At 42.3% G+C, this 24,487-nt stretch overlaps 1 protein-coding gene across 3 annotated transcripts in view; it reads left to right on the top strand.

The window, feature by feature from the left end:
• The first annotated feature begins 18,903 nt into the window (after positions 1-18,903).
• The window catches only part of KCNJ3 (potassium inwardly rectifying channel subfamily J member 3), a 127,179-nt gene continuing 121,595 nt past the window's right edge, over positions 18,904-24,487 (top strand). Inside the window, exons 1-2 of one of the 3 annotated variants that reach the window (XM_036421613.2) lie at positions 18,904-18,985; positions 19,558-20,323. In XM_036421613.2, the coding sequence (XP_036277506.1) occupies positions 19,622-20,323 (702 nt within the window). In that variant the 5' untranslated portion in view covers positions 18,904-18,985; positions 19,558-19,621. Of the gene's footprint in view, positions 18,986-19,396; positions 20,324-24,487 lie in introns of those variants that run through there. The other 2 variants (XM_036421612.2, XM_036421616.2) reach the window with 2 other exon arrangements.

Below are 24,487 nucleotides of genomic sequence, written 5' to 3'. Positions count from 1 at the left end.
GAACCTGCAACTGAGGTACATGCCCTTGACTGGGAATAGAACCTATGACACTTTGGTGCAAGACTGACGCTCTAACCACTGGGCAAAACTAGCCAAGGCAGAAGGAAGTTTAAATATATATATGTATATATATATATATACATTTATATATATATATACATTTATATATTAAGTTTAAATATATATATAAATATATATATGTATATATGTATATATATATATATGTATATATATATATATATATTCTTTATTTTGAAAATAAAGAATAATGTGAAAAGAACGCACAAATATATGTATATGTATATATACATATATATATATATATACACACATATATATATAAATAATTGATTTTTTACAGAGAGGAAGGGAGAGAGAGAGAGCATGTACCTGCAACCAAAGTACATGCTCTTGACTGGAATCAAACCCTGGACTCTTCAGTCCACAGGCTGATGCTCTATCCACTGAGCCAAACCGGTTTCGGCACAGAAGGAATTTTTTTGACATGAATTCCCTGGAACTTGAGGGACACTGGAACAAAACTGGAGTCACACCTAAAAAGTGTAAAGGAGAGCTATACATGCAGAGAACAGCCAAGGCAGCTAGGTAAAAGGGTTCTCACTGGGAACAAGCTATACTTGGTGAGGCAAGGTATCTGTGGGGAGTGGAGCTGGCTGTGAATCACTTTGGAAAAGAGCCATGGGTGCTCCTGGTAGGAAAGCAAAGGAGACCAGGGATGCACACCCAATGGCAGGAGGCTGAGGGAGGAGGTATAAGCAGCCAGCATGGTCCATGGAGAATTTGAAGGGCACCAGCAAGAGAACTCTTAGGTTTATCAAAAAGAATAGTCAAAACATCTTTAAAGGGGGAAATCTTTAATCAAGAGACTAATGCCCTTGAGGTTCAAGTTCTTTCAAGTATTTGTCACTTCATGATCAGTAAGGCTCAGGTTATGATGAATGCCAGCAGCAGGGCACATTGGAATTCCAGAGGGAATAAGGTGGTTACAGCAAGGCATTACCTGAACCAGCCCCTGATGTTTGCATCTGGAACACACCTGGGAGAGAGACTGTTTTCTCTACCCAAAGTTCCAGTTCTGATGACCTGCATCTTAACACTTGGCTACCACCCCAGGAAGCTAAGTCTAATACCATGAACATTGGGTCTGGGCAGAAGCCACCTCATGAATCCAGAACACATGGCTTCCGTTGCCTTATTTCTCATCTGCACAGAGCCACATCCTTTACCATACTAAGGCTATGGCCTTTGCTGTGCCTAAGGAAAATAACTTCCGGTGATTCCAAGATGGATTGCCCTGCCAAGCAATGCTATTCTCAGTGATTCCATTGTAACTTCCAATCTTTATTTATCTTGTAATGTAGCACCATCTTTTTTTTTTAAAGAAAGAAGAAAAGTGGGAAATCCGCACATTCACTCTCTTGTAAGGCAACCAGGCTGGAATTTACCCCAAAGGGCCAAGGATCTCTGCTTAGCACAATGCAGAATGATCTGAATATTTCAGCAAAGGCCAAGGACAGAGTGTGGAGATGAGTGGAGAAAGAATGTGATCATTTATTCTCTTAAATTTTGAAAGAGTAAAGATATATAATCTTGTTCTTTGTGGTTAACTTCTTTTTTCCTTGCCACATTTTCCCAGCATTTCTCCTTCAATTAATACAACTTCTACTATCCAACTCATTTTGGGGGGACTTTTTGGTGGTCACTCATTGTTGATGGGCAAGACTAGGTTTGGCCAAGAAGCATAGAGTTGTCTTTTTTCTTTTTCCTGCTCTTTCTCCTCTTAGGAAACGGAATTACCACAAAGAGAAGAAACTTCTGTTTGCTGTCAACTCTGGGCATTTCACTCTTCAGCAATGATATTTTCCTCCTCTCTATTCTGAAATCGAGTCCACTTCACCTCATAGCAACTAGCCTAGGTGTTCTTTGCATGTCCCGGTGTTCCAGAAACTAAGCTTATTCAAACTCACTCTCTCCTGCTTTGTTGATACTTTTCTACTAGTTTACCAAAGCATGCTGCTTATATCCAATTTTTCCTCCACAGACTTTTAATTTAAGCAGTCTATTCTTTTTTCAAATTTAGAATCCCATGAACACCTGCACATTAGTAAGATTAGTGCATTACATCAACTGACAGTGCCTGAATGAGAGACATTTGTATGACAGGTACAGAAGTTCAGAATTGCTCATCTTTCTTGACTAAGTTTTTTTTTACTAGTATCTTGGCCCCATTCCCTCTTTCCTTGTAAAGAATGAATTGTCTTTCATGTCTCTTAAGGATTTTTTTTTTTCATCAGGTTGGCTCCATCATTCATCCAAATGTGAGAGAATCCCAGGAGTGTACACAGTGTGGGATAAAGTTGGGATTTCTTCCTCACCCACATTTCTTCCATTTTATCTTTTAAATTCCAGAAAGTCATGAAGGATGACCTATGCTCCTCAGAGCCCTTTACTTTCCCAGCTTTCCTGGGTGCCACTATAAGAGAGGAGGAAAGGTCTGAGTGGGTGGGTTTCTGTGCCCCAACCCAGCTCCAGCAGGAATAGCTCTGCTTTTATCTGTTTTATTATTTTGCTCTCATGAGCTTTCTTTTTAAGAATGGATTTCAAGAATTTTGTTCTCCACTACCTTCAATCACAGTTCTAGAAGGTTCTTACTGTCATAAGTGTTAGCATTGGTAACCATGACTAATTATAGATGCAGTCAATCCTAACTTCTCACAAATAGATGGCGAATAATATGCAATTTTGGAAAACATACTTTCAATACAAATGTTTCCTTCTCCCCACGTTCTCATCAAAACACTTGCATGAAACTAATGTATTAGATATTTATCAGTGCCCTTGCTTTTGAAAAATAAAATTCACTTGCTCTAGAATGTGAGTAATAGATCTTTCTTAGGAGACTGTAAATATACATTCGAATCATACCCCAAAGTTACAGCTTTTCATACTGTCTGAAGGGAATGTAAAATTGAAGTATCAGTGACACTTTTTATAGTCCAGCTGTTTGCCTTTAAATAGCACCAGTTTAAATGTGCATTGTGTTAGATGGGATTAGCTTCTAAAGTCATTAGTTGAAATACTCTGCTAGTGTTTCTAGATTATTTGCATGGTTATTTCAATAGCCAGGTCTACCTCTATCTCTGAGGTTTAACATGCTCATTTTTCAGTTGTGCCATTTCGTACCCCACTGGAGCACAATGAAAGGTTAATGGTGAAAATGCTGATCTGGCACAGCCCCTGGGATCTTTGACTTGGTGATGTGAACGAAAAAGAGGCAACATACTAAACATGACAAGCTCAGATGCAGGGCTCATGATGGGCCCTATAGACTCAGAGACCAAAGTAACCACATAGGATGTCTAAACTTAAAAGCTCCTAACTAAAAGCGAGTCATGGACAGTAGGCATGTAGCTTCTCTTTCTTTACCTTAAGTGAGACTGACTGATATCTTTTTGCATCTAAAATAACATACTTTTTAATTCCAGAGTAATCTCCTTTACCAGACCCCGGAGGGCACACCCACCACACCAGAGCAGACCAAAGAACCCCTCATTGTTATCTTGTTCCTTGAGTACCATCTCTAGGTGCTGTAAATATTAATTGTTAACTATCTTGTATCCACCAATGTAACAGAAGTATGTGTCTCTCAGTTTTACTTTTTATCCAATCCCAGGGTTTTCCTCACTTTACTTTCCCTGCCTCCCTAATCTACCACCAATGGATTTCATGTAACCCTTCTTATGTCTCCACCTTTGACTCTAATATATAAAAAAACTATAAAACTGCCATTCTCCAGAGCATTTTTTCAATTCATTGAGATTTTGATTCTGACAATTGTCATCATTGTGGTTCAAATAAACTCTTATAAGAACTTTTTGTAGGCTGAACACTCTTTTGTTGACATACTTGGTGTAGCAAGCAGGATTCCAAAGAAGCCCACCCAAGCCATCCTGCAGACCCAGACCCGGTGTGAGGTACCACCAGCAGGAGCCCATTGTGCCATCCAGCACTCTGCTTTGGGTAAACTTGAATGAGTTTTTCTTGGGATTCCAGATCTTACTGTTTTAAGATAGAAACCTCTGACTTTATTTGAGCTGTTCCTAAAAAAATAAATAAAATAGAATCCTCAAGGTGGCACCAAAAAATTAGGAGTAAGATAATCCAGGCTAAACGGAGCGGCCGGGCCCGGAGCAACCGGGCCCAGAGCAGCTGGGTCTGGTGTGGCCAGGCCCGGAGCAGCGGCTGACAGGCTGGGAGCAGCCAGGCCCGGAGCGGCCGGGCCCGGAGCAACTGGGCCCAGAGCAGCTGGGTCGGGTGTGGCCAGGCCTGTAGCAACAACAGTCAAGTCCAGAGCAACTAGGTCAGGAGCGGCAGTGACCAGATCTGGAGCAGCGACTGCCAGGCTGGGAGCGGCCAGGCCCGGAGCAGCCGGGTCTGGTGCGGCCAGGCCCGGAGCGGTGGCTGCCAGGCTGGGAGCGGCCAGGCCTGGAGCAGCCGGGCCCAGAGCAGCTGGGTTGGGTGTGGCCAGGCCTGTAGCAACAACAGTCAAGTCCAGAGCAACTAGGTCAGGAGCAGCAGTGACTAGACCCGGAGCAGCGACTGCCAGGCTGGGAGCGGCCAGGCCCGGAACAGCCAGGTCTGGTGTGGCCAGGCCCGGAGCAGAGGCTGCCAGGCTGGGAGCGGCCAGGCCCGGAGCAGCCAGGTCTGGTGCGGCCAGGCCAGGAGCAGCGGCTGACAGGCTGGGAGCAGCCAGGCCCGGAGCGGCCGGGCCCAGAGCAACTGGGCCCAGAACAGCTGGGTCGGGTGTGGCCAGGTCTGTAGCAGCAACAGCCAAGTCCAGAGCAACTAGGTCGGGAGTGGCAGTGACCAGACCCGGAGCAGCAACTGCCAGGCTGGGAGCGGCCAGGCCCAGAGCAGCCAGGTCTGGTGCGGCCAGGCCTGGAGCAGTGGCTGCCAGGCTGGGAGCAGCCAGGCCCGGAGCGGCCGGGCCCGGAGAAATTGGGCCCAGAGCAGCCGAGTAGGTGTGGCCAGGCCTGTAGCAGCAACAGCCAAGTCCAGAGCAACTGGGTCAGGAGCGGCAGTGACCAGACACGGAGCAGATGGTTGTGGAACGAACCAGAGCAACAGAGGCCAGGCCCGGAGCATCCTGGCCCAAAACAGCTCGCTCCTCACCTGCCCCTGCCCCACGGCTGCCTCTCAGACATGGCTGGAAACTTTTGCGGGAACTTGAGGGTCTGCTGAATCAAGTGATGAAGGCTTATATCTGGATGTGTTGAGTTAGTATAGTCCTGGGGTGTTGATCTGTGAGTGCCTTGGGTGGGGCCTGGATGAGGCTGGTTGTCCTATTAGGAAATGTCTTTTGTGTGAAGTGTATCATTGGGCATGTGGAGGTATTATTGATATGAGAAAATGCTAAGTAACAGATTTGCTATCTGAAAAGGGATTTACTATCGGGGAAAGGGAGGGAGGAAGAGACTGAACATAAACTGTGCACCAATGGATGAGGATGAGGGGGCAGAGGGTGGGGTGGGAACCTGGTGGAGGGGGGAAGAAACGAGGAACCTGTGTAATAATATGAACAATAAAGATTGATTTAAAAAAAAAAATTTAATCCAGGCTAAAGATAAGGGTTGAAATAAAGTAGGACAGAGTAAAAAATAATGGGTGATTGGTTTTTAATTTTGGCTTTTCAGTTGGAACTAGTTATTATGAGTCTGAGGAAAACCTTTTGCTGCATAAATGACATTCTGAACTTGTTCAGGTCTGCAGCTAAGAGACATTTACTCCCTCCAACTTGAGTTTAGGGTGTTCTTAGGTAACTAAGAATCTATGTGGAGGTGTTTGAGGGCAACCTTCAAAATGATCAGGATCCCATAAAATTCCAACACAACTGCAATTAAATAACTGACTCATCTGTGGACATGCACCTCAAGTTCGGTTCCCTAGCACTCTGAGTGCTCATGGTTATATTAGACAGCTGGGGAGAGAAACTAAGACTTGTGTGAAGGTTGAAGGTTGAAGTGATTCAAGATAGTGGAGCTCAATCTATAAGCAGTGCACTTCAACCAGCACTACACAACATCCCTAGAAATTTGTTTAGATCTCCAAGGAAAACTAAAATTAATATGGGAAATCATACCTCCAAAGCCAACAGGCCCCCAGTATCCTGCCACCATTAATACTCCTGCAGATGGACAATTCATTGGGAGTCTTTACTTGCAAGTACTCACAGAAATGAGAAGATCTAATTAGAAGTGGTATCAACTTACGATAGCTGAAATGGAGTTAGTTCTTTTGACACCTAAATTAATTTTTTTTGCATGTATTAGAGGAAAAAATAAAGCCAGATCTAAGATAGGCACTGCCATGTTGTGAGGGTGTGACAGTCAATTATCATATTCCCTCTTTATTAGATTGGATGTTCCTGCATATTCTGACCTATTCCAATTAGTACACCTACTTCTGAGAGTAAAGCAATAGAATGAATAAGGTTCACTGGGAAACTCTTTTAGAGGATGTTGTAAAACTAAGAAACAGACATTTAAAAAGTTGTGGTACATATGTGCAGTGGAATATTACTCATTACTCAGCCATAAAAAAGAATAACCATTTGGAACAGCATGGATAGACCTAGAGGGTGTTATGCTCAGTGAAATAAGTCAAAGAAAGACAAATACTATATGATTTTACTTATATGTGTACTCTAAAAGACAAAATAAACAAACAAAATTGAAACAAACTCATAGACACAGAGAGTGGTCTGATGGTTTACAGAGGGGAGGGAGTTTGTCAAACTGGGCGAAAGAGGTGAAAGGATTGATAAGTACAGATTTGTAGTTACAAAAATAGTTATGGGGATGTAAAATACATACGAAACATAATCAAGAATATTGTGATAACCCTGTATATTGCCAAGTGGGTACTGGAAATGTAAAGGGGAGCACTTTGTTAAGTTTATAATTGTCTAACCACTATGTTATACAGGATAATATTGAAAGTTAGCTGTAATTTAAAACATTTTAAAAAATAATTAAAAAAAAATCAGAGAGGCAGACTGACTGAGAAAAATGCAGGAAATTAGCCTTTCAGGCTTAACCAAGTAATACCTGAGATTTTCCTCTAGAAAATGGACTGCGCCAAAATCCAACAATGTAAAAGAGAGCCTGATAACTTGATTTTTTTTATTTGCTGATTTATTTGAACTCTTCAAAAAACAAATCACCAAAAACAAAAAACTTTCAAACAACATTCAGGTCTATCTCCAGTCAGTTTTAATGATCTACAAAATGAGCCTAAATTCAGCATTTACTAAATTCAGCATTTTTGGAAAGATTAGATAAAGAGCTTATAACTCTGCTTAAACAATATAAATTATACTGATCAACCATGCATACTAATGAATTGGAAATTCTGGCTGATCAACTATCTGAAACTATTCAAATGAGAGAAAATAATGAAGCTGCCACAATTATGAATTTATAGCTTCAGCAATTAAGTAATCAAATGAGACCTCCCTTAAGGTCTCTTAGACAAAGGAAGAGAAGAGCCTGCCCTTATTATAAAAAGTCAGGTCATGATAGCTTGCAGGTTAGAAATGGTCTCTAATAAAACAACAATTTTAGTTATTCTTTAATATTTATAAATATTTAATATTTATAATGTACAATAATATACTTACAGTACCTTACAATTTTTACTGATTGGTTTGATAAATATTTTCACAATACATATTTTTCCCTATAATCAATGCTATGCCTCTTATTCTTCACAGAGTAGATTTGGAACAGGAAACAATACGGAATTCAGGAACAACCCGTAGTCACTTTGTGTGCATATTGCAGACTTTTTCACTGTGCCTTTGGGGTTTGTGTTATCTGACCTTCATTAGCAATTGTGGCCTCCTCTAAAAATGTAGGCTCTAAATTCAATTACAGAAGAAGCGATCTTATGAAAAAAAAAAAAGGACAAATAAAGAAGAAAATTAAATGACACTTACCTTTTAGCCTATCTCAGAAATGCATGTTAATTATTAAATGCTTTGCATTAAGTTGTTTAGTCAGTATTTATTCTTTCAGGAGAATCACAGTATTATTTACTATGTTGGGTTGGCCACCGGTTGCACATATAATTTAATAGCATCATTTCAATACATCTGATGACTACATTGTCCTTCATCTATGCTATCTCTAACAATTGGTATGCAACCTTTTCCAGCCGTAGAGGCAACCTTGTCATTCATTGTTGTTGTTAAGAAGCATAAATAATCACTGGGTGACATTTTGACACCAGGGTTTATTTAGTGAAGTTTGCATTCTGACATTGATGGACTATGTGAGGACATTTCATCAGCAACAACTCCAACCACACAGAATGCAAAAAAGAATTTGCAGTGGACAGATAGCTAACACTGGGCCTTGACCTCCCTCTTCTATCTTTCTTCTCCCCACCCTTTTCTCTAACGATTACACCCCTATTCTTGATTTGCTAAAAAGAACTAACTGAAAGAACTTTCAACATATATAGGAAGGGAAGGTATTTTATTACTTGGTTATATCACAGCACATTTTTATTTCTTTTAAAAAAATATTTCAGCTTGTTGCAAAACCAAAACAATACATACATGTAAATATTAAACAGCAGGCATCTTTTTTTTTTAATGTTATATGCCTAACAGAATGCTAACATCCATCCACTCTTTGTAATAAAAAAAAAACTCTTGTTTTTTAAAAACCTGTCACTCATCTAAGCTCTATTTGGAGAATAGACTTTCCAATTAGTAGATAGAGATGAGAGAGGGAAAAGAGTGCTTTAGTGCTTTAGAGAATCATTACAGCTAATTATTATGTTAATACCAAGATGTTTCTAGAGTCACAGTATTATCTATGGGGTCATAATAAATAGGTAGAGGCTCTCCATGAATGAGTTAGATACAATTTTTACTCTCAGATCAGTTTTGAACAGTAATTGCTACTGACTCACTGAATCACCTAAGCACCCACTTTGTAAATTGGAACCACACAACAAGAAATTGGAGAGATTTAGTGCATTCCCACTCCACCCCTAAAGAAATCTCCGGGGCCTCTTCCATTATCTCACTGGGACTATGAAGATCAGCTGTGGACTACTGGGTAATCAGTAAAGTGGGTGACCTTAAAGCACTTATCTTTCTTGGAGTGAACATTTTTGAGAATGTTCTTTGTATAAAAACTGGGAAGAGTTCTAAAATAAGTGTATGGAAATGATATCTTACTTTCTAATGGTTATTGTCTTTATTACTGTGATTCTTCACCTCTCTCTCTCTTCCCGAACAGGCATGTATTGATAGTATAAAGCAAATGGCCAATCCCAAGTTGGCTCTTTGCCAGTATGGCCACACAGTTTCAACAGTGCCATGCTCTTCCACTGGTTATTGGTAGTCCTTGTGAGAACCTTAATTTGGTTTTTTTTTTCTTTCTTACATATATTATTGATTTCATAGAGGAAAGGAGAAAGAGAGAGACAGAAACATCAATGATGAGAAAGAAAAATTGATTGACTGCTTCCTGGAGGCCACCCACTGGGGATGGAGCCCACAATCTGGGCATGTGCCCTGACCAGGAATCAAACCGTGACCTCCTGGTCCATAGGTCAATGCTCAACCACTGAGCCATGCGGGATGGGCACATGCACTTTCATCTCCACAGACAACAGAAAAGAAACACACGTTATTAATAAAAAAAACTTAAAACATTGATGGGTTTTACAGTTCAGTGGTCCCAGACTCCTCCATTCATATTCATTATTTATGACTGAGGGTGCTAGAACTATATTGAACTATAGTCAACCCACAACGTGTGCTGCTTTTCTTGGGTGCTTTTCCAATGAGGGGAGGATCCTCCTGTCATCTTAAGTTTGTGTACATACCTGTTGGGAGAGTGATTTGTAAGAGCACAGGACACCAGGTTTTATTAATCCCAACTGTCCCTCTTTGATGCCCACAGATGAGGGCTATCTGGAGTAGGAAAGGAAGATGGATGGTATTTCCTTGTGACAGTTCTGGGAAGCTCCTTTACTGAAAGGCATGAGGTTCCCACAGATCCGAGTTTCTGAATCCTAGCTGTGCTGTCAGAATCAATATTTATCTGGGGTGGATTCCGGGGGTGATTCTAACATGCAGCTAGGAAGTGTAAAAGGGCAATTTGATTTCAGAAAATTCTGTTTATTGTTCTCCTTTCCTTTCTCATCTGGATCACGTGCCATGAGATGTTGGAGTTCTATTCTCCAGGCCTTTGTCATCCAGGGTCATTTGTGTTTTACCGGCTTCTCCTTTCTCCCCTCCCCAGTCCTAAGGTCCAACTGCTCCATTTCTCCCATCTTTCCCTCCCCTTCCTGCACTTATACAGTTACCTCAGCATTGGAAGATGTTAAAATAAATTATATATATATAATCAAAGGCAAGATCAACATGCCCATATTATCCATTCTCTCTAAACAAAAGAGAAAAGATTTATTTAATGGTACCATGATAAAACTGAAGTTACTAAGCACATATTTATAATCGGTTTTATAAAGTATACTAGTGTTTCTGTATATTTTTTACACAAATTATGTGAAGACACTAATAAATTCTTCTTCCACTTAAGATTCTGCTCTGTCAGCCATGGAAGTGTGCCATTTGGAGGCAGCTATGCTCACCACTATACCACCAACGCGGAAGTGTGCCATTTGATCTCCCTTCAAGAAGAACACGCCTTTGGCTAGAAAGAGTGCATTGAACTGATGGCATTTAGTAACAGCATCAGATACCCAATCAGATGCAGCATTCAGCTAAAGTAATTTTCTTTCAAGAACTACCAGTGACAACTCAGCAGGCACCTTAAGACAGAACCATCTCGGCCCAATATAGTAATATACTAATGGGCAACTTTAAAAAAAATATATTTATTTTTTTACAGAGAGGAAAGGAGAGGGGTAGAGAGTTAGAAACATCGATGAGAGAGAAACATTGATCAGCTGCCTCTTGCACACTCCCCACTGGGGCTGTGCCCGCAACCAAGGTACATGCCCTTGACTGGAATCGAACCTGGGACCTTACAGTTTGCAGGCTTTATCCTCTGAGCCAAACCAGTTTCGGCTCTAATGGGCAACTTTTGCTCAAGAGCCTCTCATTGAGGTGTTCAAGAATTACCTTTTACGACAGCATAGATGGACCTGGAGATTATGATGTAAGTTAAATAAGCCAGTCAGAGAAAGACAAATACTACATTATTTCACTCATATGTGGAATCTAATGGACACAATAAACTGATGAACAAAATAGAAACATTGGCATGGATACATGGAACAGACTATCAGCTGTCATAGGGAAGGGGATGAAGGACTAGATGAAAGAGGGTAAAGGAATTAGAAAAAAAACAAAACAAAAAACAAACAAACAAACAAACAAAAAACCCAATAACAACACACATCTAATATAATAAAAGGATAATTTGCAAATTGACCAAATGGCGGAATGACAGCTGGCTTTGATGCACACTAACCACCAGGGGGCTGATGCTCAATGCAGGAGCCGGGTTCATGGCGGGCAAGGTGGGAACCTCTTTTGCCTCCATGGCAGCGCTAAGGACCCTTTGGGGGATGTGGTGGACATCCCCCAAGGAGTCCTGGACTGTGAGAATTTGCAGGCCTGGCTGGGAATCCCCCTCCCAGTGCACAAATGCTATACTCCGGGCCTCTAGCATATACATAACACACAGACACAGATAACAGTGTAGTGAATGCCAGAGGGAGAGGTGGTGGGAGCTAGGTGGAGGTGGGCAAAATGGGGTGGGGGTGGAATGGGGCTGAAAAGAGACTTTGCTTGGGAGGATAGGTGCAAGATGCAGTGTGCAGATGATGTTTTGTTGTGTTGTACACTTGAAACCTGCATAGTTTATCATCATAACAAATTCAATTTTAAAATTTTCACTATAGTCTGAGTGGCCTGCTACTGAATTCTGCCTCCTCCTATCTTTCCTTTTCTTTAGTTGATGTCAGGTCAGCATCACAGACTACAGTTATTTCTGCTTTATTCTGTTCCTTTCCTTATTATCTTTAATGTGCATTGCCCCTAACAAACCTTATGTCTCCCTTGCTTTGTCTTGGTATCTGCTTCCCAGATAAAATGTACTGACATAACCTGTCAAATTTTTTAAAACATTTTTTAAATGGCAAAAGTCGCATTATTATATTTCAATAGTGGAAAATGATTCCAATCTCTTTATATACACTAACACAGAAAATTAGTGTCAAGTTTACTCTACCATCTCCAAAAATGCTGGCTATTTGCATTTTTCTTCTGGTATTTTAATATATGTTTGTAAGGTTCTAAAAGATGAGTTCAAATTATATCTCCTCTTTTTTAAAAATTATGCAAAAACATTACCTCTTAGAAAGCTTGTCATTAAAAATCTAGCCCAGCTGGCATGGCTCAGTGGTTCAGCATTGATCTATGAACCAGGAGGTCATGGTTTGATTCCTGGTCAGGCCATATGCTCAAGTTGCAGGTTCCACCCCACACTGTGGGGCATGCAGGAGGCAGCAGTCAATGATTTTCTCTCATCATTGATGTTTCTCTTTCTCACTCTCCTTTTCTGAAATCAACTTATTTTCAGCCCTAACCAGTTTGGCTAAGTGGATGGAGTGTCGGCCTATAGACTGAAGGATCCCAGGTTTGATTCCAGTCAAGGTCATGTACCTTGGTGGTGGGCACATCCCCAGTTGGTGTTGTTCAGGAGGCAGCTGATCGATGTTTCTCTCTCATAGATGCTTCTAACTCTCTATCCCTCTCCCTTCTTCTCTGTAAACAAAACAAAACAAAACAAAACAAAACATAATAAGAATTATTAAAAAACAAACAAAACACTTATCTTCAGATTTCCAAAATAAAGTTGCTTGGACAGAGGTAACTTTATGCTTAACAAAATGTGATTCCAGTTTGATAGGTTATATTAGCTAGAGGAATATTTTCTAGTGCGACTTGTTCTTCTAAATGTAAATAAAACAATCTTTTCCTTTAGGTGTTCACTAGATTGTATTAATCATCATTATTGTTGTTGTTAATATATTTTGTTGTCATTACTTCTGAACTGTACAAACCTGATCTAATGCTAGGCACTTTGTGGGTGCACATTAGGTATCTGCTGTATTGAACTAAACAACACTCTTGTTCATATTTTGACGTCTAGTATTTCATTGGTGTGCTCAGGGGAGAAATCCTGAGAAGTATAACTTCCACTGACATGGAAAATGATAGGACATTGTTGTTTTTTCTTGATGCTTTGCCAAATAAGCCCTTGGGTCTGATAAAAACCAGCATTTCTTTCTTAATAGGTGTTGAGTTCTGGACAAGTTTTTAAATTTCTATTCTTTCATAAACCAGAGTATTCCCAGGCACGGTGCTGGAGTAAAGAGAGGGTTTTAAGTCAGGAAAACATTGCTAAATAAATGGCCACCAAGTGACGATGGCATTTTGCTTTTCTGTGAATCCTCAAGCAGAGGCCGGGATTGGGAGCCAAGATTAAGGGCTGGATGAGTCACACTGCCAGGGTATGCGATGGCTCTGTTCTCAAGCCTGTGCAGTGAAATCTCAAGCTGACTTCTCCTTTTCATTTTCCTTATTCTTTTTTTTTTTTTAGTAAGAGAGAAAATAAATTCAGTATTCTTTTTTTAGGAGGGCTAAAAAAGAGAGAGAGAGAAAAGAAAAAAAGAAACACCACTCCATTGCCTAAAATTGCATATAGAATTTCAAAGCGTGACCTCTTCCCAGATATAGCAGAACTTATGGTGACAATAGGGATGTGCTACTCTTTGAAGTGCACAGCTTCGGATGCTCAGGCCTGCCCATCTCTTCATTGCGGTTCAGAGTATGGTAGGATGAAGAGGAAAGGAGCATTAACTGTAATACCATCTTCACCTGGGAGTAATTAATATTTCCGGTCGCGCAGCCTGGCACGTGGCAGGACGCAGGGACAATAAGTGAGTGACGAGAAGCCCGGCTCCCGGTGTACCGAAGGGTTCAAAGCCTGGCTCTCTCCACAGTGGGCCGATTAAGTCATTTTTAGAATTTGGACTTCTCAAGAGCAGAGGCTTTTCTTCTTTTGCAGTCAATGTACCCTTTTCCTCACACTGTTCAGTTACATAAGAGGGTGAGTGCAGGTACAAAGTCATGCCTTTTTAGTATTAAAACACAGAACGGGATGCCTTGTTCTCAAAGTTACGTTTTCTTGTGATATTAGTCATTTTAAACACAGAATAAATATGAGTTTGTTGGTAAATATAGCTTTAATCCTCCCCCTCTTACTCCCAAGATCTGTGTGGTAGTTTGTTTAAAATCTACCACCCTGTCTTTCTATGTTAAACACCAAATGCTTGTGCATTGGGTAGTGATATTTCCCAGATTTTCCTGGCTTTGTGGCTTTGGCTGAAATCGTGTGCCTCTCCTTCCTTTGACCCATCCTGTTTGCAGTATTTCACTTCAGTTCATCAGACGGCACCTGATTAGGTGGCCTTCTGTCATCCATTCCCCACACATCCCGCCCGGCTTTGGCACCTCGGGGCTGGCCGGCCTCCAGGACCTCATCATGGCAGCAGCTGTGCTGACAGAAGAAGCGTCTCGCTCATCTTTAAATATTTTCAAGGAGTTGGACTTAATGTCACCGAGAGGTCAAGGCTCAGCCACGCTGACCCTGTGACATTATGGCATCCTGAAGAAATAGTTAATGTTTCAAGAAGTACTGCTTCTTTAAAATGAAGACCTTGACGAAGGGCAGCTATGTTTTGGAATACATGCTCTATCCTCTCTCTAGCTATGCAATGGGAATACTAATTGTAAAGTTCCAAGCAGCAGCAATATTGCCTGGCACATTGAAGTGAGCTCAATACATTTTTGTCCTCTTTAAATATTAATGAATATTTACCACGCGCAAGGCAAGGTTGGATAACTGGAGTATTGAATGGTGTCAAAATATTAAGAAGTAGATGCTCGGGGTGCTCTTGAGGAAAATCCTGGTAAATTCCTAGCTCAAATATAGGCTAGAAAGAAAAAAAAAAAGTGCCACATTACAAATCTAGGGAAGTAAGAATTCAAAAAGGGAGAGATTTGTGTTAGTGGAAACATAATGTAAAGCTTCATGGGGGAGGTGGCATTGGAGTCAAAAGAAATTATTTAAGCCAAAGAAATTATTTCCTTCCCCAGTGACAGTGATTTGGATTTCACAGGGATAGGAAAAGGGTACTTAGGTGACAGGGAGGAAGCTGAGCAAATGAAACCCACAGAGGTCATTTTGGGGGAATTGATAAGGGTCAAAGTTGGTTGGAGTATTGCCCCATTAAAGGCGGGGTAGGAGGTAGTTTTGGAACTATAGGTTAGGCACATTTTAAGGACCTGAGATCTCAGCCTTCCGAGAAGCATGATGTGGTGGAGGGTGGCCCTGATTATGAATCAGAAATCCTAGCCTGTCTTCCAGGCACCTGGGAAGGGATGGCAAAGCACGCTGGTTCTAGAAATACAATGTTCTGAGTTCAAATCTCAGAGTTTTCACTTAGCAACTCTAACACTGAACAGGTTATTTTCTCTTTCTAGCCTCAATGTGCTTATTTGTTAAATGAGAGGATTAAGTTATGTCTCTTGAGGTATAAAATTACTTGTTTTTTTGTAAATTTGGTTGCTGAAAAATGGCCAAGGTTTCCCATAGAAAAGTGATATTTTTTAAAAAGTGGGAATGTTTACTAGTAAATGCTTGGGAATGAAATAATCAGAGAATTCTTTCATTTTCATTTCCTTACTAAACTTTTATGGTTCTAAGAAAATAGATCTAGTAATACTATCTAGGATAGTTTGAAAGAGTAAAAGACTGTAGGCAAGAAAATTATTTCACATTGGGCCTAAACTGAAATTGGGATTTAAAGAAAGATAGTAGCATTTTTAAAAGGAGAGGGGAAATCATATCAAAAGAATTTAGCATCTGATTGAATGTCCATTCTATACCTAAGAAGCACAGGAAGTATTCCTTTTTTATTTACATGTTCTTTTATATTAAACTAAAGGCCTGATGCACAAAATTCGTGCCCAGGGGGCAGAGTATCCCTTAGCCTGGCCTTTACCCTCTCCAATCTGGGACCCCAAAGGGAATGTCTGACTGCAGGTTTAGGCCCATTCTCTCTCACAATCCAGGACTGCTGGCTCCTAAACACTTGACTGCCTGCTTGCCTGATTGCCCCTAACCATTCTGCCTGCCTGTCTGATAGACACCTTAACTGCTTCCCTGCTGGCATGATCCCCAACTGCCTTCCCTTGCAGGGCTGAGAGGACTAGGGGACTCCAGCTGGATGAGGTGGGGCTGAGAGGACTGGGAGCTATCATTTTGTGGCTGTGGGTACCATCATCTTGTGAGGGTGTGGCAGTCAATTAGCATATCCCCCTATTTTTATATGGGATCATATAAGTGATCTGACTGAGTGATGACTTTTATTTTTTTATATTTTATTGATTTTTTACAGAGAGGAAGGGAGAGAGATAGAGTTAGAAACATCGATGAGAGAGAGTCATCAACCAGCTGCCTCTTGCACATTCCCTACTGAGGATATGCCTGCAACCAAGGTACATGCCCTTGACCGGAATCGAACCCAGGACCCTTGTGTCCTCAGGCTGACGCTCTATCCACTGAGCCAAACCGGCTTCGGCTGAGTGATGACTTCTAATTTTGTATTACTCAGAGAGAGTTTCAAAGTATGTGGAGTGCCTAGTGATATGGATTTGTACATGTTATTGATCCAACAGATATTAATTGTGGACCTGGTATATGACAGACTGTGTTCTAGGTGTTAGGGGCATAGTAAACGAGAGAGACAAAGTTCCAGTTCTTATAGAACTTGCATTCCAGGACTGATGGGAGAAAAACAACAAACAAATGAAGACAATATTCTTTAGAAAAAAGTGCTGTGAAGAAAATAAGCCAAATGATGTGCTAGCACAGTAGGACAAGAACATTCCAGAAAGAGGGAACAGATAACACAAAGATATAAGGAGGGGGATAATGCTTTGGAGGGTTTCAGGAAATGAAAGAAGCCAGCCTGTTAAGGGCATAGTGGGTCAGAGGAGAGCAGTCAGAAACAAGAAAACAATATACACATATTAGTTCACTGGACAGGGTCAATACCAAAAACTCATTTCTAATCTCCTCTTGGCTTTGTTGCATTTTTATCGCCCAGTAGATAACATCCCTGGCAGCAAAGGGAGTTAATAGAACCGCCTTCCTTCTCTTTTCCCATGCAAATTTGGGGACTGTGTTGAAACTCCCAATTTTTCAGAGAAGGAAATTGTGGCCCAAATATACTTAGCTGCTTGTTCAAGGTCACACAGATTGTGAATGGCAGGGCCGGGACCCAAATCAGGTCTTATGATTCCAGGTCCGGAACAGTTCCCACCTCCCGCAGTGTCACTTTCCCTTCTTATGTAATCCTAAAGAATAAGAGAATTACTGGCCTCTTATCAGACGGCCTGCAGGAGAAGAGCCTGTAACTCCCGGTTGCTGTTTTAGCTAAATGACAGTGAAGAGCCCTTGGTTTGTGGCTGAGAAGGTGACACACACTTGCCTGCAGGAAGGTTTAAGGGTAGAGAAGTAGCGGGGAGTGCCTACAGGCGGAGAATTGGCAGAGTGATTATGTGCCTATTTTCCTGTAGCAGCCTTTTGCTTTAATAATCTCAGGATGTGATGCTTTTTTCCTCCCTAACAAAATCAATGTTATACATCTGTACGGAAAGGCCTGAATGCAATGAATATGCCACAAGATACCATGGCATTCTTAAAACAAACATGAGAGGTGGTAACTAAGCTGGTGTTTACACATGGGCACTGTATTAGCTATTTCTGCACTTTGACCCTCCATTAAGTGAACTGCCAAGCCTGGGCCCTTCCAAGCCAGCCTTCCTCCTTCAGTGACAGCCACACGTTCACGCTGGGCTAGAGCCATTTTCAGGAAAGATGATGATGGGCTTCCCCATAAGTGTTTCTTCTCCTTTCTGTCCTCATTCCAAGGCTCCCTTTGCTCCTGGCAACTTTGAGTTCTAGACACGCTTATTCGGGAGCCAGTTGGGATCTCTGCGAGGCAGTCCCCAGTCCAGGCATCCGTTTCTAAGCCCTCGTTAGAGAGACAGATTGCACTCCTTTGCTTTCAGAGACCAGCATCTGCTGCTGGCTGGGGGCTTGCTGCCTGATGCGGAGCCGGCGAAGGAGGAGGGAGTGCTGCCTGGCGGTGGGGAGCCAACGGAGAAGCGCTTCTCATTGGAGAGGCTCCTTTTCTCGAGCTGCCAGACGCTGCGGGCTCCGCTGAGGCGCGGAGGGGCCATTGGGGCTGGAGGAGCCGCGGGGAAAGCGGGGCCAGGCGGGGCCAGCGCGGCTCTGCAGCCGATCACCCGCACCCACCGGCGCCGGGCGTCTCCCACCCGAGCCCCCCAGTAGGAAGACCTAGGAGGACGGAGGGGAAGGAGAGCACCTTGCCGCCGGGGAGAAGCTGGAGTGACGCTTGCCTCTAACCTGAAAGTGACCCGCAGCTCGAGAGGCTCGAACCCTTTACCGCGGAGCCCCTGCCGCCGGCAGGGAAAGCACGGCGTCCGGGAACCCCCAAGTGCCCGAGGCTCCAGGATCCCGCTGGCGGGGGCAGCGCTCTGCCCGCTGGAAGTTACGGCGCTCGGGGGACGGGGGGCACTGAACCGGCGCCCACCGGGGGTGCGGCAGGGAAAGTGGGGGCGAGGAGAGCAGCCCCGAGCGCACTAGAGGCCGCGGGGTGAGTCCTCCGCTCCGGCTCCGGCTCCGGCTCCGCTGCGCGCGGGGGCGGCGGCGGCGGGGGAGCCCTGGGTGGGGGGCGCCCACGGACACTCGGCCGCCGGCAGACACCTCTCCGGAGTGCGGAGCGCGGAGCGGGGACTCTGAGCCCGGAGGCGTGGGTAAGGGGTGTTGCAACACTACTTGGCAGACATGCCTTTGGGCGGGATTTTGGCCAAAAGATAGGAGCGGGGGGGCGGGGGAGCGCCGGGGGCAGGCGGGAGCGGTCCTGCAGGGGGAGGGCGGGCGATCGGGGTAAGGGGAGGGTCTGGTCCCAGCAGGTAACGCAGCAGCCTGGGCAGCCCGGCGAGTTGGCAGGTGGAGAGGAACTCGCCTGTCAACTCTTCCTCTAAGAGTCAGCCGGGCAGGAGAGCCGGGAGGGCCGGGGAGGCGAGCAGGAAGGGGCGGCCGGGATGCCGGCGGTGGGGGGAGAGCAGAGACGCCTCGGAGAGCTTGCGGTCCTGGCTGCCCTCCTGCCTGGGGTGCGGGGGGACACTTTTTAAAGACTCGGCTCGGAGGGGGGAAAGCCTCCGTCCCAGAGGGAGGAGAGGGGAGACTGCAGAGACCGCCACTACCGGCCGGTGCCCCCCCCCCCCCCAGCCAACCCCAAAGCCAGGTGCGCCCCCTTCTGCCCACCCCCCTCCGCTCCCCACTCTCTCCCCGCCCCCACCTCCTTGTCGGTGCGGGTTTGCAGCGCTCGGCTCCTGCTCCTGCGCCTTCCCTTCGCCGCCTGTGACTCTGGCTCGCCCCTCCGTATTATGTCTGCACTCCGAAGGAAATTTGGGGACGATTACCAGGTAGTGACCACCTCGTCCAGCAGCGGCTCGGGCTTGCAGCCCCAGCAGGGCCCACAGCAGCAGCAGCAGCTGGTGCCCAAGAAGAAGCGGCAGCGGTTCGTGGACAAGAACGGCCGGTGCAATGTGCAGCACGGCAACCTGGGCAGCGAGACGAGCCGCTACCTCTCGGACCTCTTCACCACGCTGGTGGACCTCAAGTGGCGCTGGAACCTCTTCATCTTCATCCTCACCTACACCGTGGCCTGGCTCTTCATGGCGTCCATGTGGTGGGTGATCGCCTACACGCGGGGCGACCTCAACCAGGCGCACGTCGGCAACTACACGCCCTGCGTGGCCAACGTCTACAACTTCCCCTCCGCCTTCCTCTTCTTCATCGAGACCGAGGCCACCATCGGCTACGGCTACCGCTACATCACCGACAAGTGCCCCGAGGGCATCATCCTCTTCCTCTTCCAGTCCATCCTCGGCTCCATCGTGGACGCTTTCCTCATCGGCTGCATGTTCATCAAGATGTCCCAGCCCAAGAAGCGCGCCGAGACCCTCATGTTCAGCGAGCACGCGGTCATCTCCATGCGGGACGGCAAGCTCACGCTCATGTTCCGCGTGGGCAACCTGCGCAACAGCCACATGGTGTCCGCGCAGATCCGCTGCAAGCTGCTCAAGGTGAGTGCGGCCTGGCCCCCGCCCCACCTGGCCACCGCCCACCCTCCACCTTTTACCCTCCACCCTCCACCCTGAGAACCTCCCAGTCCCCTGAGTCTCACCTTCCCACAGGTAAACTTCCGCTGGGGGTGGGGATGGGGGGGTGGGGTTAGGGCTTGGGCCCAGAAAGCACAGTGGACAGTGCTGTCCCTGCTCCACTCACTGGCCTGCGCTTCCCAAGCATCCTTTGGTTGTGCTGGCATCACTTTGTGCCCCAGTGACACTTAAGGAGTGGCGTGGTTTCCCGGAGCCCAGAGGTAAATGAGTGTGCCCTGTGTCCTGCCTTTGCCTTGCTGCTTTGCTCTTTAGAGCTCTTTGGATTTGTGGCCAGTACTTTTTGCCTCATTCAATTTCGGGTACTAAAAATGAGCAGCTTTGATGTTGAAGAAATAGGTGCTGAAGTTACCCCAACTTTTACTTAGAGTCTTCTTCCTTTCATTATTTCTCCCCACCCCCCCTTCTCCTTAATAGTATCAGCATATCAGCAGGTGGATTATTCCTCTAGCCCCAATAACATTAACTGGGTCTAAGGCCATCTTTTGAAGGAACACAAAGGCCGCCCCCCCAAAAACAAACAAAACAACTCTACCCACAACAGTTAATAACGTGGAAGAAGCAACACCTGGTTCTTTAAAATTTCACTTTTATTAAATATTTTCCTAAAGAAGTATTCTGTGAAAGCCTGAGTGCTTTTCCTGTAGAGCCTCTTGTTAATTTTATTCTCAATTGCCTAGTTCTATGAAGCCCTTGTCAATTACGGATTTCACTTTAAAGCTTTTCAGCGTCCATTAATGAAGATTGCCTCCTACCATCAGCAGTGTAAATGCTAAAACAAATTGCACATAAGAGTGGTTGCTAAAGCAAAGTTCATGTAGTCGTTAGAGGGCACTACTACCACCAGGAAGAGAAGCCCACCCTAATCACCTGCCCAATTAGAGTCTGGGAACTAGGATGTTAGCCCAGTTCTCTGTGTGTTATCTACAATTCATCTTTTTGATGGATTTGGGTAGTTTCCAAGTATTCACAACTTTAAAAGGGTGTCCTTAAACAGAATCACAAATTTTTATCTGAGCCTGCATAAAGAATCATAGCCAGTTTCCGAATTCAGCATTGATAAAATGAAAATCGGATACATTTGTAAATTGAGATTTGGCTTTGAAGTTTCAACTTGCACTCTGCAAATACATATCCTTTTACATAGTCTCAATTGATGTTGTAGTTAAAAGTGGCCCAACTTGCTTTGAAAAGTTTGGACCTTGTGGCATTTACTGAGATCTTGCCCTAATGACTTGACCATGTTGCTCATTAAATTGCTAGATGAAAGCAGTTTAGTTGTTCTGTCATTCCACATCAGACACGTATTTACTATGCTTACAGACAGTGTAGAAATTAAAGTCTGCAGGGCATAGTGGAAAATTTTCAACCTGGTTCTGATGTACATGTTCATTAAGATAGCTGCAATAAATAATTTGAATAGATCATATGCTGTCTAATTAACTTCAATGAGCTACATACAGCCTTTTTATTTAACTTAGCAGTTTGTGTTACTGACCACTGTTTGAACTAAGTGAGTAGTTTGGGTCAAGCGAAGCAGTTGTGTTGTAGATATGTTTATTGCATTAATATTTGTAGCATGTGCCTGTTCTGTTAATAGAACAAGCAGTATAATCTCTCTGTGCTAGACCTACTTTGTTAATACGGTGCAGTCTCTCAAGGAACCCATGTTTATGTGTTGCTTTGAAATTCTAATTGAAGAGTAGATTACCATATTGATTGCCCTATTGGAAATTTAAAATTAGAATTTAAAGGTCATTTTACATGCTAGTTTTCCAAACATGTAAAGCCATTTATTAAAGCAAATATCCTTTCAAGGCAACATATTTTAGATGCTTTTAGACTTTATCAAGTTTTATTTTAACAAATAATTAGAATTCATTTATATATCAAATTTTTGCTTTTTTTTTTTTTTTTTTTTTACAAAGGTTCAATGAATCTGAATTATTCAGTCTCTATAGTGGTTCAGAATATTGATAATGATTTCTATGCATAAGACCATGTACCACATGTACCTTAAGGAATGTCCTGATTAAAAAATAATAAAAGATTGATAATGTGGGCAAATTTGGACCAAGGTGCTATATCAACACAAGGTGATAAAAACAACATCCAATTAAAACAATATATATGATATTCCTATAAAATATTTTGCTTTTGATTTGTTAGGAAGATAACATTACTGGAAGTTAAAATGATTGGCATGTGGTATCAATTTGTATTTAAACAAAATATGGGGAAATTCTCTCTTGCTTTTTTTTAATGAAGCAAGGCAGTTGATTGGTGGCAGCTCATCATCCAGCCAGTTGTAGTTTGCAGTTGATTTTTCTTGTAACCATGGTAAATAAAACGAATTCTCATAGTTCACATCATTTCCTTAGACTTCACTAAAAAGGAGTCATGTTTTATTAGGGAACTGATAACATTCAGCAAAATTAGGTGGGAGATTTGCTTTTAATATGTTTCCCTTATTTTTTTTTTAAGGGACTGATATGAAGTGACCTAAAACAGCCAACTATATTTTTAAAAAGATTATATACTAAATCATATAGTAATACTATTTTGATATTAGTCTTATACAGTCTTCTTATAAAAACCACTGCACATATTCAATTTCCTCCTTTAATCCCTGTTTGACATTTAAAATATTAGATTTATGTATCTTTAATACAGATAAATATACAGAATTTTAAGAAACCAAAACCCATTATATTTAATGGTAATAATTATAGTCTATATATGTTATTCCTATTACCTAATTTAATTTCACTTATACAGAGTTGGGCAAAACTAGGTTTACAGCCTGGCCAGCATGACTCAGTGTTTGAGTGTTGACCTATGAACCAGGAGGTCAGGGTTCAATTCCAGGTCAGGGCACCTGCCTGGTTACAGGCTGAATCCCCAGTGTAGGGCATGCAGGAGGCAACCCATCAGTGATTCTCATTGATGTTTCTATCTCTCTCTCCCTTTCTCTTCCTTTTTGTAAAAAAAAAAAAAAAAAAAAAAAGTAGGTTTACAATTGTGACTATGCAAACCAGTTTATTCTTGCATTATTAATTAATTATTGTATTATTTTCCATACAAATCACTGTAAACTTACTTTTGCCCATTCTGTATTTTCCTATTGAGGTTTTTCTATTTTTGCTGAATATAATCAATCATATTTTATAGTATTAATAAAAACTTACTTTTTAATAACTATAAGGCACTTTCTATTCTTTGGAAGATTGTAAAAACAAGGATATGACATTTTAATCCTTACTAGTATGAAAGTTTCCATGCATATTTCTTTTGAATTCTCTAAGTTTTGATAGAAGTTTTTATAACTTCTCTGCCCTGTTTTTAATTATTATTCACTTATATGAAAACAAATTTTACTTCAATACTATTTCTGTCTTCCAAACTTGTGAATACTAAAATGTATTTCTATATTTAAATATAGATTTTGCAATTTTATGCCTGGAACAATTGGTCTTTTTTTCTACTCAGAAAACAAAAAAGAAGCAGATTTAATTAAAAACATTAATATACCATGAAGTTATTTTTATGTTAATATTAAAAGTTATCAACTCTTTAAAGATGAATATTCTTCTTTTCCTATTTTTCTCTTCATGCTGATTTTTATTAGATTTTTATATTTATTTTAGTTTTTCTTTTGACCTAAAATATAGTGACTAATGAACAGCAATGTCATGTTAATACAACATCTAGTTGAAAGTTTTAATAAAAATGTCTGGATTAGGGATTGAGATTGATGGCTGAAATGTTGGCCCCTGTAATTTACTATTGGATATCAAGAATTTGGACATTTCACATCCTTCTTTATACAAATCTAATACTAAAGGTTCACTGCCCCAGATTTACATCTTATTAAGGGGATGATTTTAATTGTGTGTTTTTTTAAAATATATATTATTCTGGAATTTACAAATTTATTCATATAAGTTATATATATATGTGTATATATATATATGTATATATATATATGACATATAGGCACTCAGCTAATCCTTATTCACATAAAGTAAACCTAATATCAACTATTATTGGATCCATATTTTGAAATAGATA

This window comes from Pipistrellus kuhlii, unplaced genomic scaffold (assembly GCF_014108245.1).
Source record: "Pipistrellus kuhlii isolate mPipKuh1 unplaced genomic scaffold, mPipKuh1.p scaffold_m20_p_7, whole genome shotgun sequence".
Lineage (NCBI taxonomy): Eukaryota > Metazoa > Chordata > Mammalia > Chiroptera > Vespertilionidae > Pipistrellus > Pipistrellus kuhlii.
Note: the sequence above shows the minus strand (reverse complement) of the source record. Positions and strands in the feature narration are given on the sequence as shown.